The sequence below is a fragment of the Vitis vinifera genome, chromosome 8, assembly GCF_030704535.1.
Source record: "Vitis vinifera cultivar Pinot Noir 40024 chromosome 8, ASM3070453v1".
Lineage (NCBI taxonomy): Eukaryota > Viridiplantae > Streptophyta > Magnoliopsida > Vitales > Vitaceae > Vitis > Vitis vinifera.
Genome location: NC_081812.1, coordinates 4,347,656 through 4,366,638, shown reverse-complemented (window position 1 = coordinate 4,366,638; position 18,983 = coordinate 4,347,656). Strand labels below are relative to the sequence as shown.

The following is an 18,983-nucleotide window of genomic DNA, read 5'->3' as shown; positions in this document are numbered from 1 at the left end:
TAGTATAAACTTCATGTGTAGAAGTTAAAAAAATAGAAGGATAAAAAAAAAAAAATAGTCATGCATATCAACTAAGAATTAGAATTAATAAACTTAAGACTAAAAAGATTGTATAGTTAGGCCATGTGACAAGAAGAACTAAAAGGTTGTAAAATTAAGTCCAAGGAAAGAGAAGAACAAACTCTTGTGTAAAGTTAGGCTGAATGTTCTACAACTCTCCTAAGAACATCTCAGAATTACCTTGAAAGTCTAGTCTCACAAGTACATATGGAAAGCACTGGAGCACCATAAAGGTAAAATTACAAACACTGTAAAATCCTTTGGAAGTATATGAAGGCTTCTAATTTTCTAGAATGGTACTGAAAAGTTTTCTAGAATGGTTCTTGAATAGTCCATAAGTGCTCCTATAAACAAATGAAGACCTCTTCTAAACAAACAATCTTTACACTTTGAAATAGTTCTCCATTGTTTCAATCCTATAAACACTTGCATTCTTTCAAGTAGACTCTGGTCAACCATCCCCAATCTGATAAAATAGAACACTTGCATCTTTTCAAAATGGTAGTCAAAATGAAATAGAATGCAAAATCACATGCTAAGTTTTGTCTAAAACTTTGGAGGGTTAAAAAGTGGGAGCTAACATAAAAAAAAAAATGACAAATTAATATAAAATTAGGTATTACAGACAATGTTTGAAAATAAAATAAAAATGACAACCTAATAAAACCCAAAATAACCAACAAAAAAATTGGGTGGTAAATACAATTGAAAAAACTAAAGTGGATAGGACACCCTCTTCCCCTCCCCAAAACCTACTTATCTTTACAATTACAGAAATATGCATGTCCAAATCTATTTAGTTGTAGAAGTAGATCATACATGATGCAGCTATTGTGGCATTCAAGGATCAAGTATTAATTGTGATTTAAGGCTTTCCTAAACCCAATGGTTAGGTTATTTTGTATCCCTTCTTGCCAAAATCTCTATCTTGCATCATGGCCACAAATTCACTGTAATCAATGCGCCCATCCTGAGAAAAAACACGGTAAAAAAACAAAATGATCAACTACTTGATTCCATAGAAATATCGAAATAAAGTAATTGATAAGGAAGAGTTTTACATTATCCTGATCAACTTCACGAATAACATCTTCTAGGTGAATGGCTTCTAGACCAAACTGTTCACAGGCCTGTTGGAGCTCATCTTGGGTGATATAGCCACTCCCATCCTTGTCAAAGTATGAAAAAGCTGCATACAAATGATCCTCCTTCTCGATCTTGTTTAGATGGAGCATTGCAGCCACAAACTCACCATAGTCTATTGTGCCACTATTGTCAATATCAGCCTGAAATATTTAACAGAAATAAAAGTGTAATAAGACACAGTGGAAGAAATAGCATAGGTTACTGCAGCAAAACTCATCAAAGCCTTAATATCCAACTCTTTAAAGTTGAATATATAAATAGATTTTCATGATTTACACTTACAATAATGCCCTCCATTAAATTTTAGGAAATCATGTCACAATTAAGTTATTAACTACATTTATCAAATTCATGGCAAGAAGACAACTCAAGTACCTGGGCAGTAGTAACATAGAGGATATCATAACCCAACCCACTTTTGTTCAAACTAATAGTGACTAGGGCATTAAGACAAACATTAAGTTTTATCTTTATTAGAAAAATATATATAGGATCATTTATATCATCATAAATGAACCAAAAATGAAGCAAAACCTTCTAAGAAAAGAGCAGGGTAGTGAATCTTCGTTTATGCGGAGGATAAAAGTAAGTGGTCAATTGACATACAACTGATATTTTCAGTCAAATCCTATAACTTCTTTCTCATAAATGAAGGAGAGAATGGACTTCCTTTAAAGTTACTTTGTATGTCTAAGGTTCCTTCTGCAATTTCTTTCTTTCTTTTATAGTTAATGACATAATTTTAGAGGCAATCAACTTGGTATCCACAAATTTGATCACCTGTTCAGCTCTTTCCTTTTCCCTAAATCCTATAACAGGAAACCTTCTTAGCATTGAATTTTTTATGGCTTATGATGTAATGGTTAATTTGGTGACAAAATAGTATTACTCCAAAACATAGCTTAGGAAATACATTCTAGGTTTGACCTCCCAATGAATTTGGTGAAATTAATTTTCCTATATATATATATTTTTTTGATAAATAATGTAACTATTGCAATAAACCGAGAGTAGTTTGTTCATATATTATTTGTGAATATTAGAGATATCAATTAAGCAAAATTTTCCTTACATCATTCTTGATTACATATATATATATATATATATATATATATATATTAGAACTAATCTACACCACCTTTTCCTCCTTGTGCTAAGTGTAGTTATTGGCCAAATACCTTCACAGAATTATTTTTATTTTCCTAAAATCCTCTAGTAAAGTTTGATATTACTTATATGAATGACTTTCCTTTTTCTACAGTCCTATTTTCAAAATTCTGATGATTTTTAACGCTTGTGGTTCCTTTGTAACAAAACTGAAACATTAAAACAAATCAAGTGAGAGTTCTACAACATAAGGTATATACAATAGTCTATAGTCTACTAGGAGTGGGTAAAAATAGTGAAAGAAATAACAAAAGGAGCTTACATTAACTGTTTTTCATTACTCTGTTCCTCTCCATTTAAAACTTGCAGATTTTAGATTTCTTTTATCAGAAATTTTCATAATTTGGTACAAACACCTCTATTTGCTCCCATAGCTTACTCTTTGTTGTGCTATGTGCAAATGCTAATGGGGCACTCAAGATCCCAACAGCTAAGAAAACCACAGAGAAATCAACTCATGTCCCTTACTGAAGCTTCTTAGAAATGGACAAATACTTAGATGCTTCTAGAATTAGGTAGGGTTTTCCCAAAGTAGTTTGAAATGCTATGGCCTTGAATAGGGGAGGGAGTACCTACAACACCACAGTATATAAAGACGACGTTGTATAAGAAGCTTATGAAGAGTCTGAGAAAACATCATGTTCCATAATGGTCCTAGGTGCCTATAAATAGATGGTAATCCAATTTGGTCAAAGCACCTCAACTCACCTCACCTTAAAGTTGACAAGAGCTTGTAATACACTTGCATCATTGCTGGCTTTCTATTTTTACTAGTGTAGACATCATCTAGCAGCTGTAGGCCGGGCTAATATAGAAACTCAAGAAGGATAGGAATTATCTAAGTGTCACGTGGGTCCTCAGGTATCTCTAGAGCATGGCATTTTATATCAGCTCATATCAGTAGTAAAAACAAAACATGGTATTAAAATTTCATACATTCCAACATCCAAGGAAAAATTCATATGCTTGATATAAACTCTCATTTTTAACAATTTATGTGACCAAATGTTTCATAAAGCATTCAAAAGTGGATCTTTAAACTAGTACTTACCGCTTGCATCAACCTAATAATTTCTGAATCCTTGAGGTCAGCACCCACCCTTTCCAAACCAGTTTTTAGTTCCTCAAGAGTGATATTTCCACTATTATCGACATCTATCATCTTGAACATTTCTTTTAAGCCAGCAATTTCTTCTTCAGACAAACTCTCAGCAATGACCTGCAAAAAAATGGCACTCATTCACAAATCACAACTAGCAAGTTGTGGATAAGATAAAGATTGAGATGCACACACTAAAGTCTTTCCAAGATACTTCATAAAAACTTTATGAATAGAGAATACAAATCATAATGCATAAAAACTTTGAATAGAGAATACAAATCAGAAAGCTAGTAGCACTTGCCTCTGCTACATTCTCCTGAAAATGGATTTTAAAAACAAATAATATTCCCATCTATACTCCATATAATGATAATATAATATTATTATAATGTCTTTCTGTGCTTATAATTTCAAACAAAAAAAAAGAAGAAAAAATCCAAAAGAAATTTGAAACATCAAACTTTTTGGAAATTACCATCCTTTAATATCATCAACTTTATAGACGAATGATTTAAGTACTTACTCTAATGGCTATTTTCTTGAGCTTGTTCATGGCAGAGAATTGCTTCAATCGAGTCAGAACAGCAGAATCAAGAGGCTTATCAGGAGCTACACCATTGACCTGAACCCAAGGGTGGCCTGAAAACATTATAAGAACTAATTAATATATGACAATTGCTTAAAACAGACAGAATGCAAGAATATACTTATCTTAATGGATTCAAATAATTAGATAAGAATTAGACATTTAGATCGTAAAATTCTACATTATATCACTTTTTTCTCAAGCATAATGTGACATTATAAATATTATGATTTTTATAGCATTTTAGAACTAATTTCTTACTTTTTTGAAAAAAAAAAAAAGTACAACAGAGAAACAAAAGTGGAAAGAAAAAAAAAAAGGAAAGAGAGAAGTAGAGATTGGAAGTGCATAGCAAAAGTACCCTTTCAAAAACCAAGAAATCAAAGTATTTATTTTTTGGCACAACCGCACAAGCAAAATATTGTTGCTTATGAAAATTAAATATTCACTTTTCCCTCATAGTTTGAAACAGCATAGCAACCACTAAAACATGGCCCTTCATTGTTTTTTGAAGGTAGGAATCTAGAACTCTAATATCTTTGGGGAGGGGGAGGGTGCCCAGGGCTCATCCGGGAAAACATTGATGCAGGTGCAGCTTTGTACAGTCATGCAGCCATGTCCGCCTATATGACTTGATTTGCAAGGCTTTGTGTGTGTGTGTGTGTGTGTGTCTGAAGACAAATGTGTTGTATCTAGTCCGTGACTATAGATTTAAGCCATCACTCCATGTATGTAGCTTAGTTTTGCTCATTGATCCAACCATTCAAATTTGGTGCAGATAATAAGATCACTCAATTTCATTTATATAAAACATTATTTTGATAATTTAAGGCAACCAAAATCATCCAAATAAGAGTTCAAATATTTCTTTATTGTGTATAGTAGAAGATGTCAAACTACTAGAAGCTACCATTTTCCTTTTGCTTGTTATAATGTTCTACTAATATATAATTTTTTGAGGGTAAATTCATAAAAAAGTTAGCATCTATACTTGAACGAATCGTCTGTTATAAAATTTATATGAAAAATGGCCACATAACAAATGATTTTATTAGTTTTTTTCTTAACTTTGCAATCTTTTACAAGTTAATTTATTTTTTATCAACTTCTTTGATTTGTAAGAAACTTATCAAGGATTAGTGTCTGGCAACTATAGAAGACTCATAACCACTATGTTCACCAGCAGCTTGACAACACACATACTTGCATTACCCTTTTCTACTTTAAAGAGTGTGAAGTAGAACAAGTTTTTTCTTTTTCTGATGAGCAATTAAACAAGTTCACGATAGCTTTTTGTTGTGCAAATTGTGAAGTTACCAGTTCTGTCATTACCTTTCTCTTTTGGGTTCTTCCTTAGATTGATATCGAACCAACACAGACAAGTATGCACATTTATTATAACAAATTCACAAATACACAAATGTATAACCATGTTCCTCAGACTCAATTTTTTTGTACAATTTCCATCTCTAACACTTCATGTTCCTGGGGGGGATGCAATCCACATGTCTGTCTACAAACTACAGCAAAACTTTCAAAAGTCATCCCTTTGTATTTCTGATTACAACAATGACTGCTCAGGTTTAATAAACTAGAACAGAAAAAATCAAAATCAGAAACCAACACCTTTTTTTACGTTAGCTCCTAAAGTAGCGGATACATGATAAAGAAGCTAACCAAGTTTGGGGGTCCTCAGCTCCCGCCAGGGCCCCCATTTGTTTCAACCCTTCTAAGCAGGTAACGTTATGACGTAACTGCAAAAGTTGGTTAAAAATAGAGAAGAATGGAAGGCATCTCTAACACAATAATGCATGGTCTAATTAACTCAGATCTGAAAGTAAAATGAGAAGATCATATTATTAAAACATGTATACTCACACAGAACTTCATGGGCCGTCAGACGCTTTTTTGGGTCTCTTACAAGCATTTTTCTTACCAAATCCTTTGCACTATCAGATATAGAAGGCCATGGCTCCGATACAAAGTCAAGATCCCCTTTTAAAACCTGCTCAAATATCCCTTGCTCGGTTTCTGATCAGAACAAGATGCAACATATCCGAAAATTGTATCTAATGGTTAGATTCCTAGAACAATAAAATGAAACCACAAAAATAGAGAAGCAGAAAACCATGAAAATCTCACCATCCCAGAATGGGGGAACCCCACTTAGTAAAATGTAAATGATTACCCCAGCACTCCAAACATCACATTCTGGGCCATAATGCTTCCGCAATACTTCAGGGGCCACATAGTAGGGACTGCCAACCACCTCAGTGAATATTTCACCTAAATGGACAAATTATTAGTTATCAAACAGATTTAGAAGAACCCAAAAAAAAGCTGCAGTAAGAGGAAACATGCAATATTTACCAAATTCCCAAAATATGAAGGCAATAGTGAAAGTATCAACCCCTCGAGGGAATTTAGCACTTTAAGAAAAATGAATATTACTGGTATGAGAAGACATAAAACTTACCATTATTTTACAGATAAGGCCTAAGGGGGGAAGAGTAGCATTTGGTATAGTCCACCAAGGTTGTGAATGAGCCATGTTTGACTGCTTTTCTGACAGTCTAGCTGATCACAGGTTGAATCTAAGCTATCAGAGTGAAAAATTAAACAAGCAAAGGTCTTGTGGTGTCAGACTTTTAGAATGTGTTTGTGGAGGAAGACAAATTAGATGTAGTTCTATTGTCGATGAGGTTATTGACTCTTGATTGAAAAGCTCAAGGGTAGGTGTTTGTGAAAATAGGACATCAAGAAAACCTATGATTATGTCAAAAGGAGAGAATTGGATGGATCAAGTTTGGCATTTCTACAGTTAGGTTCTCAGTGTTGGTTAATGAGACCCTTCTACCTTTTTCCTGAGCTCACATAGCTTTAGGTGAGCATTCAACAACCCCACCTCTTGCAAGGCTTCATAGGGTGGCCATATCAATGGCTTTAAGGTAGAGAGGAAAGGTAGGGACAGGATAAATATTATATATTTTACATTTGCTCTTTTGGGAGGATATTATTTGTTGAAGCGGACTATTAGTAGGTTTTATATTTGAGATGGACTGGCTTTTTCTTTGAGATAATGCCGGGCCTGAGAATAAATTTGAAGCAAGTTCTTTCTGGTGTGAGATGTTGCAAACATAGAAGCCCTACTCTCATTTCTTGGTTGTAGGATTGAGTGTTTACCCTCCACTTACTTGCATTTGCCACTGGGTGCTCTATATTTAGTCAGGATTGGTGGGGGACTCAATTGATGAAGGGTCTCACAGGAGTTTGACCTGCTGGAAGAGGCAATATTTGTCTAGAGAGGAAGATCGACATGCACTGAGAGCAGCCTCTCTAGCTTACATATTTCATGTCTATGTTCATGATTACCAAAGCAGTAAGGATTCTCCTTGGGATAATTTAGAGAGATTTTTTGTGGGATTTAAGATCAAATTAAAAGAAAAATGGACCTAGTTAAGCAGGCCACTATCTACTCTGATGAGGAAAACTGAGGATTGGGTACTACAAGTCTTTTTGTAGTTATAACGCTTTTCTTGGTTCACACTTAGAGAGATTTATTGCTGAGGAGAACTGCCTTTGAAGGAGAATCATCATTGGTAAATTTGGGGAACTTTTTACAATTCTTGGTTTAAGTGCTTATGGTTGTTTCCCTAGGAAGCTAGGAAGGGGATTGGTGTTTGTTGGCTCATTCAAGATTTAGTTTCTTTCTTTATGAGGTAGCTTCAAAGAAGATCCTCACAACTGATCAGTTAATAGGTGGGTGTTGCTTATACAACAAGAGCAAGAAGTTGGCTAAACATACATTAATCCACAGTGAAGTTAGTTCGTTCTGGTCCTTAGCATTCTTTCGAATTGCCATATCCTAAGTAGTTCATTGTAAAGTCAAAGAAGTTTTGTCAGGGTAGCACAGGAAGTGGGATAGAGGTGAAAGAAGGTGCTGAGACTTGCCCCTCTTTACCTATTTTTAATATTGGTGGAAAAAGCAGCACTGAGGAACTGTTGAGGGCTCAGAGAGCTTGTTCTTGTCTGAGAAAGATATTTTCCTCAAATTTCCAGTTCTTTGGTCTCTAAAAGTGGCAGGGTCCATAATGGTGCTTTCTTAGACTTCATTGAGAATCTGGGTTGTGCATAGGGTTGTTTTATTTTCTTGTGTTGTTTTATAGCCCTTTGTTGCTCTCGGTATGCTCACAGTGTACCTAGGTTGCTCTCTCTTTTTGTTGGGGGCTTTATATATATATATATATATATATATATATATGGAAAAAGCACCCAAAGTACACACTGAGTATAAGCAAAAAAGAGAAACAACAAACCACACCCTGAAACAAAAAACACACCACTCTAATGGCCTAAGAATAACAGAAAGCCCGAGATGAACTTCTTGCTTGCAAACCAAGTTCGCTTATTGCAATCTGATCAAAGCCATGAAATACTACCTCTTCACACTGACTTTATCCCCTCTAATAATCCAAAACAAAAAAATACAAACTTCTGCTACCCACTGCAGCCATTCCAATCTCCCTTACCACTACTAGAACATCTAATTTCTACCCCCTTAGACATTACATAGCAAACTCACTTCTCTAAATCCCTTTCAGATCTTGTAGAGAATGAAATCCTTCTTCTCCTACCCTCCCCACCCCTCTCCTCAACTTTATCCAACCTATCCTTGAGGAGAGCCAAACCCTTAACCTCTAAACCTTCCAATAGAAATCCAAAGATCTTAAACTTCATGGACACTCAAAAACCATAGCCCAACCCCTCTTTCAACTCCTCTCTTTTCCGTTTGACTGGTTGCAATTAACTGAAAATTAAGGATTTGTCCACTCAATAAGGCACTTTTGCATAAATGGTGTTAGAAATTCACCTTGGAAAGGGATATGCCTTGGAGAAAGCTTATAGAAGGAAAGTTTGGAGAAGAGCCAAAAGGATGGTGCTCTCAGGTAGGGAGAGAAGGTTATGGCTTTGGCGTGTGGAAGTCAATCATGAAAAGGTGGGGAATTTTTAAAGCCAAAAGGTGGGTCATGGCAGAAGAATAAAATGTTGGTATGAGGACTGGATGATGTTTGAGAGATTGAAGGATAAAACTTTAATTGTTAGGAAGAAATAGATGAGAGGAGAATAAAATGGTATGGAAGGTTAGTAAAAGTGGGGAATTTTTAGTGAAGTCTGTTCACTCTGCATTGGAAGAAGAGGGTGAAGTGTCTTTTCCCTCAAAAATAGTGTGGGATTCTTGGGTCCTATGAAAGTGAGTTTTTCTGCATGGGAAGCAGCTCGGGGAAGGATTCTAACCATGGACCAATTTAATAGGAGAGGATGGGTTTGGCTGGTGATCACAGTGTGTGCAAACCTTCAAAAGAATCAATAGATCACCTTTTAATCAATTGTGGGGAAGCTAAAGAGTTATGATACTTTCTATTCTCTTTTTTGGCATCTTACGGGTTCTCCCATTTTCGGGTTAGTGGGTTGGAATGGAAGTTTTGTGGGTAAGAAGAGAAGAAAGGCTTAGAGAATAGCTTTTCTTTGCCCTTTTTGAACAATTTAGAAGGAACAAAATTGAAGAACCTTTGAGGGGGTGCAACGCTCTATCCAATCTCTTATAAAGACTCCCTCATTTCTAATTTGTGTGTGTGGTCTCGTGGCATCTTTTAGTTGATGGTCAAACGAGTTCACTATCTTTGATAGATTTTATAGTGTAGTTGTGCTCCAAGTTCTAGAGTGGGGTTGTAGTTGTTGTAGTTTGCATCTTTTGTGTTCTCACATGTATACTTCCAATACTATGTTCGCCACTTCAAAATGGCGCTTTTCATACATCCATATAATTTTATTTGCCTATTAAAAATAAAATTGACTAATCAAACACTACAATGGGTTCCTGTTATAGCAACCAGAACCCACAAACAACAACAACATCGAGTTAAAACCTTAAATTGAAAAACTCGGTAATAACCGAAGGACACATTACAACTAGTATTGTATAAAACAATGACCTTCAATATTTACTACTCTTTTTGACTCAGTTCAGTTCTACAGTTTATACTTAATATTCTCTGGCAATTTTACTAATTAACAATATTTTCAGTGTATTTCTTATACTATTGTTAGATTAAGTACTTTTACAGTGATGAATAGTATAAGTGTATTGAACAAGTTTAGATATTCATCAATTACGAGTTTGCAAGTCCTAAGCACTCATAGGAAACAAAAAGGCTGGATCTTGTTAAATCCTCTTCAAGATATTTTCTATTGTCCCAATGCTTTCCAATTCATCAGTTTTCTATTTTTTTTATAGATAAAGAGTACATAAGATTAAAATGCCAAAAGGAGCCAAGCCCAAGTACAAAGAAGTGTACAAGGGACCACCCTAGCAGAACTAGAAAGGAACATCTTCTCTAGACCCTCCAACAACAGGCTAGTATATAAAAACCAAAAAGTTCCCCACCTCTTCCAATTCCCAATTGTGGAAGCTCTAAGTAAATCTCCAGTTCCAGTGGCCATGACCTTCAATTAGATCATGCTTTATATTAATTGTTAAGGCATAGCAAGGCAGGTATCAAAACTGTGCTCACCTACCTGCACCGACTCATAAGCAATAATTGCATCAACTCATCTTTACATTCCATCTTCATTTGCTTTGAAGATTTTAAACTAGTTTGTTGTTACACCAGAAACTTTTTATCTCTTCTATTTTGAAGAATGACACATTGATGTAGTATACAAATTATATCTTCCATGCTATGAGATTTTAAACTACACATAGAAGACCTCAACCCTGTTCATTAGACCAGACAGCTTCATTCAGATTTTGTCTCCCATTTTGACTTGTTACAAAAATAAGAATAAATAAATGAGAAATCAGGTATAAAAGACATTCAAAAACATTGTGTAATGCATATTCAATCAAATGATACATAGCTTATAAGTCATACATAGGAGCTGATATTACATTTTACAAAGTATCAACATAAATTTTTTGTTGTTGAAGTCAGAAGAATCAGGTGAGCTCAAGTAAAATATAACTTTACCCATAACAAAAACCAACATATAATTGTTCTAGAACAGAAATAGCACTCTGTTAACTATAATGGTCAATGTTAGATGCCCTAGTGACATAATGCTCGTGTGAATAAGGCGTCTAGCTTCTAAGTCCAATCATCCTCAATGTAATCTATAAGATTACCAACACAAAGAAATATGTGACAATCCAGACATGTACCTGGCCTAAAGAACATGGAAAGTCCAAAGTCTATTGTTTTAAGCGGTGAATCCTCATCCTGATTGATAAAGAGAAAATTTTCGGGCTTCAAGTCCCGATGCATAACACCTAAGGAATGGCATGCTTCCACAACACCAACTATAACCCTTGCAAGGTCGGCGGCCTTTCTCTCCGTATAGTGCCCCCTCTGAATAATCCTATCAAAAAGCTCCCCACCTACACAAAGCTCCATAACAACATGAACAGCCACTGCATCCTCAAAAGCACCCACAATTGATATCACATTGGGATGCCCTGCCAGATGGTGCATAATCTGAATCTCCCTCCTAACATCCTCCACATCTTCCCGCGTCGTCAACTTCCTCTTGGCAATCGATTTACATGCAAACTCTTTCCCATTCGCCTTCTCCACGCAAAGGTACGTGGTTCCAAATTGCCCCTGCCCCAGCTTTCGGCCCAAACTATAGATCTCCTTCAAATTCTCAGTGTTCCTCTGCAACACAGAATCTATTTGAAGCCCTGCACTGGAAAGCCGCTTCATATGAGTCTGTTTTTTCTGCTTTCCCGAATTCCCATCAGATTTTTCGGCTTTCTGCACCTCAGCAGTGATTTTAACGGTTTCAGGCGGGGTGCTCTGCACCGGCATTGGGGGATCTGATCCTTTGGCGCCATCAGAACCTGCATTGTCCCCACTGCTGCTTCCGTCGGCATTGGGAGGCGGAAGCATGTCCTCCGGCGGCCGGGTTCGCCAAACCGCGGCGGAGACCGATTGCAAAAAACCATTGGCCGCAAGATTTGGTCCTACACATGTGTTCCCCATCAATCAACTATCAATCTTCAATTCCCACATCCAAATCAATCTCTCTCGATCCCATTCACACTCTATCTACAGATCTGAAACCCCAATTCGGCTCCAAACAGCACAGCTCTCGGAATCGAACGCAAAACTAATAAATTTGCCTTCGCCAAATGCACCAAGAATCTCAAAATTTGAAAACCAATTGATGAAGAAATCAAAGAAACGGTTAAACAAAAAGGGATGGGGGCGTTTGGGAGAAAATGGAGGAAAGAGAGAGAAAAGTGAAGAAGAAGGAGGGTGGCTGGCCTTTCTGGTATGGCGTATTAACTTTTGCTCATCATCCTCCAGAAATGAATAGAGGGAAAGAGAGAGAGGGACGCCATTAAAGTTGCATGATGAATGATATGACAAATTTGAGACTATCTTGTGGTTGGTGATTACGTTTATTGCATGCGGATGCCTGGTTGCTTGCATTCTATCATTTTTAGTATCTATCTTTCCAAATGCTTCAAAGTGAAAATTGGGAGTGAGGGAATTTTTAAAAATTTATATATAGTTTAAATTAATTAAAATTTATGTATTTTTAAATTACTTAATTTTTCCATAAATAAATAAATAAAATAAATTAATTTAAAGTAAATATATATATATTTGAATAATTTATTGATTTTTTCCTTTCACATATATTAAAATAATTTATTTTCTTCCTATTTACAAAATGGAGAAAATAGTTTAAAAAAAATTATTTCAAGTGATACCTTTTTAGAACTCTTTTTAGGGAGTATTTGATAAAGTTTAATATTTATTCTTTAATAGTTTAAGTTGATTTTAAGATAGGATATTTTGTAAATTAATTTAATATTGATTAATTAATAATTTAAATAGATATTAATCTATTATTAAGTTATTAATTTAAAAGTCATTACTTTATTTTTAGTAGAGATGTAAAAGGTAGAGGATAGGGTTTAGAAGGGCTCCCTCGACTCGTGATTTTAAAAAACAAAATGCAGTCATTTTTAAAAATATTTATTAAAATATGACACTTTTAAAACTATTTTAAAATTTACCATACTTTCAAAAATTTTAATTAAAAATTGACATTTGAAGAAACAATTTTAATTAAATTTTGAAATTGTTTTTGAAAATACACATTCCAAATTTGAATGTATTTTTAAAAGACAACCTCCCATTAATGTTGTAAAAAATATAATACATTTGAAAATAGTTTCAAATTACCATATTTTAATAAATATTTTTCAAAATTGTTGTATTTTTTTTTTCAAAAAAACCTCCATCCTTACAAATTCATTCCCCATCCCCACCCACCCACCTCCCTCCACTTAGAGAAAAGTTTATTCCATATTTATTCCTATGTTGTCGGTGTCCATGCCCTTAAACATTTCTCAAAACAAACTAAAGATATAATACATTATTTAATAAAAGTGTAGACCCCCTTTAGTGGTGAGGACCCGGGGGGTTTGTTTTTTTGAATTTTCATTATCTTGTTGGAGGGGTAGGGGACCCCCAGCTGAGTTTGGATGTCGCCTGCATGAGACGTGTAGATGGAGAGGGGCAGAGACGCCAACCGTGCTAGTGGTCAAAGACGTCATGCTGCTGATGAGAGGAACAGGAAAGCAAGTAGAGACTTGCCAAGGAAAATGAAAACAGGGGTCGACTGAAGGGAAAATAGGAGGGATCTGTAAAAAAGGGAGGGGACTGTAAGAATAGAGGAGGAATCCAGAGAGAGAGAGAGAGCTCGGAGGGAAAAACAGAGTAAGCTGGGGGATTTTAGAGGCTGCAAGAAGGAAGATATCCGGGGGGAAAACGAGAAAGGAAAAGGATCTGAGGATCCACTCACCCTGACTTCTCTGGGTTTTGGGTTCAGGTATGATTCTAATTTATTTTGCTTCTCCCCTGTTTTGAACTGTTTTCCTCTGTTTTTTTTTTTAGTCATTTGCGGATCCCTTTGATATCTGGAGACCACTTGTGCATTTTTGCTTCTTGTTTTGGGATATCCTGAGTGTAGACTCGTCATTGCATTTGATTTTTGAAATCCCTTCCAGCGGCATCTGTGGAATGAGGCAAGACCCAACAGTTTTCTTTTACATATATATATATATGCATGCTCTGTCTTCTTCTCCACTTTCTTGCCTCAATGGTGGATATGAGCAGAAGCTTTAGCTTTTGATTTTTCAGAGTTTTCAGGCTTCAAAAGTAATTTTGCTCGAAACTCGGCCTTCCACTGCAAAAATGATTCTATATGCCTTGGTTGTCTTTGAATTTCCCCGGTTTTCAACGCTGCGGGGGCTGCGAAGTGTGGGCATCTGTGGGTGATTCTATCACTTTCAGCTCGTCTCTTGCCTTGATAGTTAATATAATTTTTGCGTTTGACGTTGAATGTTGTGTGTGCATCTTTGGGTGATTTTGTCATGTTCAGTTCAGATGTCGTTTTCATAGTTGATATTTTCAGTTTTGATGTTGAAGATTGGTGATATATAGTGTATCTCTGTAGAAATAAATACCATGGAATTTTGTAATAATTCTTGTGGAAGAAGGAGAGTGTGGAGGGAAAAGATTATTTAATTGGTTGCAAAAAGTTAATGGCCACGTGCAAGCCAAAGGAATGTTCTTGGGGTAACAATAAAAAAAACCCCAAGCCTCTTTATGGTCCAGGTGTTAGCATATGAGACATGAGTTTTATCTTTTTACTTATTTATTATTATGTATGTTTCTAGTTTATTGTGTACCCATTTAAATAATTCCTCCAAGTTCCAGATTCCAAATTCTAATCCCCAATTCCCACAATTCCAATTTTTCACACTTAGAGTTTTCTTTCTTATTTTGTTTACCCTTTTTTTAAAAAAAAAATAATAATAAAACAAAAATAAGTGGCGACTCCAAGTCATTTTTTTTCAAACAATAAAATCATTTTCAAAGTAAAATCAAGCTCGCCATCGAGTGGAAAACGCATGAGTCGAAATGCGGGGTCCACAAAAAGATATAGTGATATATAGAGTAAAATAAAGCAAGGCCATAAAGCTTCCACATTATGTCATTTCATTAATAGTAGTTGTAGGGAAGAATCCCTCAAGTCCTCAACCTTAACCTCCATGGTTCACTACAAGAAATGAAGAATAATCCCTTTTCTTAATCCAATGTGCGTCAACCCCTCATATATGAGCTTTACAAGGAAATAATACAATAGAATTCTCATAATGAAGCAAGAACAAAACTAAAAGCTAAGAAAACTAACCACTAAACAAAGAATTATTAATGGTGTTATCACATTTTCAGTGAGGAAGAGATAGTATGTGTTGGTCTTTTTAACATCAATTCTAACTTTGCTTTTATTATAGAGATCATATTTGTTGTAAAAAATAAGTCTAATTGGTTAATGCATATAAGGATGACAAAGTTTAATATGATTTACAAACCTGACTTGAACCTAACACGTATTTTTTGCAAGTTTAGCTTAAGCTAAATAGACCTATTGAATTATCGTACTAATTTATTTGACTATAACATATTTAACACATATTTGATTCATTTCAAATTTGATTTTGAATAAATAAGTCAATTAAGTTATAAATATGTTAAGTTGGGAGGTAAATTCATATAAGACATAACTTAACCTTATTATTAAATAGAGCTTTATTATTAAATAGGTTACACATCATATTACCTATTTAACAATTAGGTACTATGTGGATTTATGTTTTTAACCAAATTATTATTTATGTTCTGTTTGGGCTCACCTATTTAGTTGACTACCTAAGCTTGGGTACAACATGAACATGATCCACTAATCATGAATTTCCATCCCAAAGTGCACATGGTGAACAAATTAATCAAATGAATAAAAAAGGAAGATTTGTAAGGTATATTACTTGATTAAGAAGCCACTTTAATTCTCAACATCCTCCTTATTCATTAGGTATTTATATGATCCATGTCATGTAGAGTTATAAGAAAGATTGTTTTGATTAAGATATCAATTACTTTACATATTTAGAAGTCATTTTAATTAAAAAAAATTTATGATAAAAGAGTGGTATCTAATAATAAATAATGCTACTAGAAGTATGGTTATTTTATTCTCCTTGATCACCTACAAATTTGGTGGAATAGTTGAATTTACAAATTGTTGCAAGTTATAGTAATATTTAACCAATTTCAAGTTATGCCTAGAAGCATATATACTAAGTACATGTATCATAACATCATCTACACTATACCTTTTTGGATAAATTTCATTCTGGTTGTAATATGAGTTTTCCTCGAAATACTACATATACAAATTATATTGAGAAAATAGTTTAAATACATTTTATATAAGAAGTGTTATTTTTTAAGAAAAAGATATGTCTATGATGGACTTTCTATTAGGATGGAGCCTTAGAAAGTATGACATGATATAACATATTAAGATTTGTTAATAAATTTATTTATTATGCTTCTGAATACCTTTATTATCCTCTTATGCATTAATTAGTTATCTGACCATTCATGTTTATATCACTTGCATTGTACATGATTTTTGTGCATTAGGATTTACTTAGAAAATCTAAGTCATGGGTTCCTTGCAAGTGACCATTCATGCCTATATCATTTTCATTGTACATGATTTGGGTGCATTAGGAGCTACGCAAAAGATCCAAGTCATGAATTCCTTGTAAGATGATAAGTAGTTCATAGTTAGTTCATAAATTTAGGCAATCCAACAAAGATTGTAGTGTGTTACTTTCTTATTAAAGAGATTACTTGTTTTAATTGTTGAGATGAGTTTCCATGGTGAGTGCATTACTGTGTATGGTTATACATTGGATATGACTTACGGTAAATTATGTCATGATTTATCAAGCTATTTTATTGTGTGGATTATCAACCTTGAAAAAATATTGAGTTTATTCCACAACCCTTAGAAAAAATTTGAAGACACTACAAAAGGTTCAAGTCGAATTTTATTTTTGAGGATGCATTAACTAGGCTAAAAGGGCAACAAGAGAGTTTTGAAATTCTTTTTATATTGGGGTTCCACTAAGCATGGTTTTAAAAATCGAACCAAATCCACCGGTCATGGTTCTAGTCCGATCCGATCAATTGGCCCGAAAATAGGTTGAACTGATGGCCCGATCGGTGAACCAAACAAACCAACCCGTTCCCTCCAAACTGGACGGTTTGATTAATTATTTTTTTTACAGTATTAAAACGACGCCGTTTTGGAAGATATAAAACCACTTTCCAAATCTTCCATCTTGAAGTCCAAACCACAGAAGTTGTCGTCCCTAACGCGCAGCGACACCTACGCTGAGACAACTCTCATCAGCGGCTTGGAAACCTTGCAAAACCTCCCCTCCACCGGCCGTTACAACACCGCATCTTCCCTCCGCATCGTTACAAACCCCCCCTATCGTTCCTCCCCCCTCTCCCCACGCGTGCTGTAAAGCCTCCACTCGACCCACTTCAACCAATAGCTGCAAAGGTTTGATATTTATTTTTTAGGTTTAATATTTAATATTTAACTTATTTATTACACATTTTAATTTATAAATTTTAGATAAATTTACCCATTGATTCATCCTAAGTAAGATGTAACCCCTGTCTTCATTTCAATTCAGATGTTAGGTTTCATTGGTGTATGGTTTACTGAAATAAAAAATTTTGTTATCTACAATCCATTGTTGAGGAGTTGGATAAACATTTTAAATATTGTGACATGGAATGAGCATGAGAAAGTTTGGGATTGATATGTTATTTCGATTCAAATTAAGAGTGATATCTGGTGAAATTTTAAACTCATGATGTATGCAACCCTTATTTCATAGACTATTTTCGAGATGAAGTAAAGAGAGTATGAGATTTGAATGAGCATGTGGGCTATGGTGGCAAGATTTGAATTTTCAAATGTTCACAAAGTCCCCCTCTCCCACCCCTCCAGTTGTGGTGGCAAATGGCAATGATTTATAAATTTTAGATAAATGTTTGGTTTAAAAGTAAATTTCTCACGTTGAAAATTTTTTCTTTAATAAATATCAAAATTTTTAATTATTTGATTTTTTTTAAAATTGTTATGACTTTTATTCTCTAGATTAATATGGTATTTTTATAAATTGTTGATGACTTGATTATAGATCATTAAATTGTTGATAACTTTCATTCTCTAGATTAATGTAGGATTTTTATAAATTGTTGATGACTTGATATTTTTTTAAAATTAAATTGTTGATGACTTGATTATAGATCATTAAATTATTGGTGACTTTGATTCTCTATATTGATGTGAGATTTTTATAAATTGTTGATGATTTGATTTTTTTTTAAATAAAATTGTTGATGACTTGATTATAAATCATTAAATTATTGATGACTTTGATTCTTTAGATTAATGTGAGATTTTTATAAATTGTTAATGACTTCATTTTTTTTTTCAAAATTAAATTGTTGATGACTTTGATTCTCTAGATTAATGTGGGATTTTTGTTTCTAATTTGATAGAGAAATAAAAAATGGAATCAAACTTGACCCCATCCTCTGATCAAGATTCAACTACCAATTTACAAACAACTAGAAGTCATACCGACCCTGCATGAAAGCATGTTTCTAAAGAAAGATATACAAATGGAAGAAAAACTCTTATTTGTTTGTATTGTAAAAAAATTGTAAAAGGTGGAGGTATTCATAGAATGAAACAACATCTTGTTGGAGTGAAAGGAAATATTGGTCCATGTAAATCTGTTCCTCCTGATGTCAAATTTCGAATGGAAAATTCTTTGCAAGAGTTGTGAATTCCAAGAAAGCAACGCAAGAAGCATATGAATATAAAAATCTTTATGGTCCTAATGTGTCACAATTTGAAGGGGATATAGTAGAAAGTGAAGAAGAGGCTTAAGAAATGCAAAGTCCT

General features: G+C 34.3%; 1 protein-coding gene across 1 annotated transcript; it reads right to left on the bottom strand.

Moving 5' to 3' along the window:
- Window positions 1-645: 645 nt before the first annotated feature.
- LOC100246254 (calcium-dependent protein kinase 20) lies at window positions 646-12,594 on the bottom strand. The gene is made up of 7 exons (XM_002267699.4): window positions 11,281-12,594; window positions 6,204-6,347; window positions 5,940-6,092; window positions 3,999-4,114; window positions 3,425-3,592; window positions 1,122-1,346; window positions 646-1,030 (listed from the first exon to the last, which is right to left on the bottom strand). The coding sequence occupies exons 1-7, from the start codon at window positions 12,098-12,100 to the stop codon at window positions 950-952; spliced, it is 1,707 nt and encodes a 568-aa protein (XP_002267735.1). The 5' UTR covers window positions 12,101-12,594; the 3' UTR covers window positions 646-949.
- Between the last annotated feature and the right edge of the window lie 6,389 nt (window positions 12,595-18,983).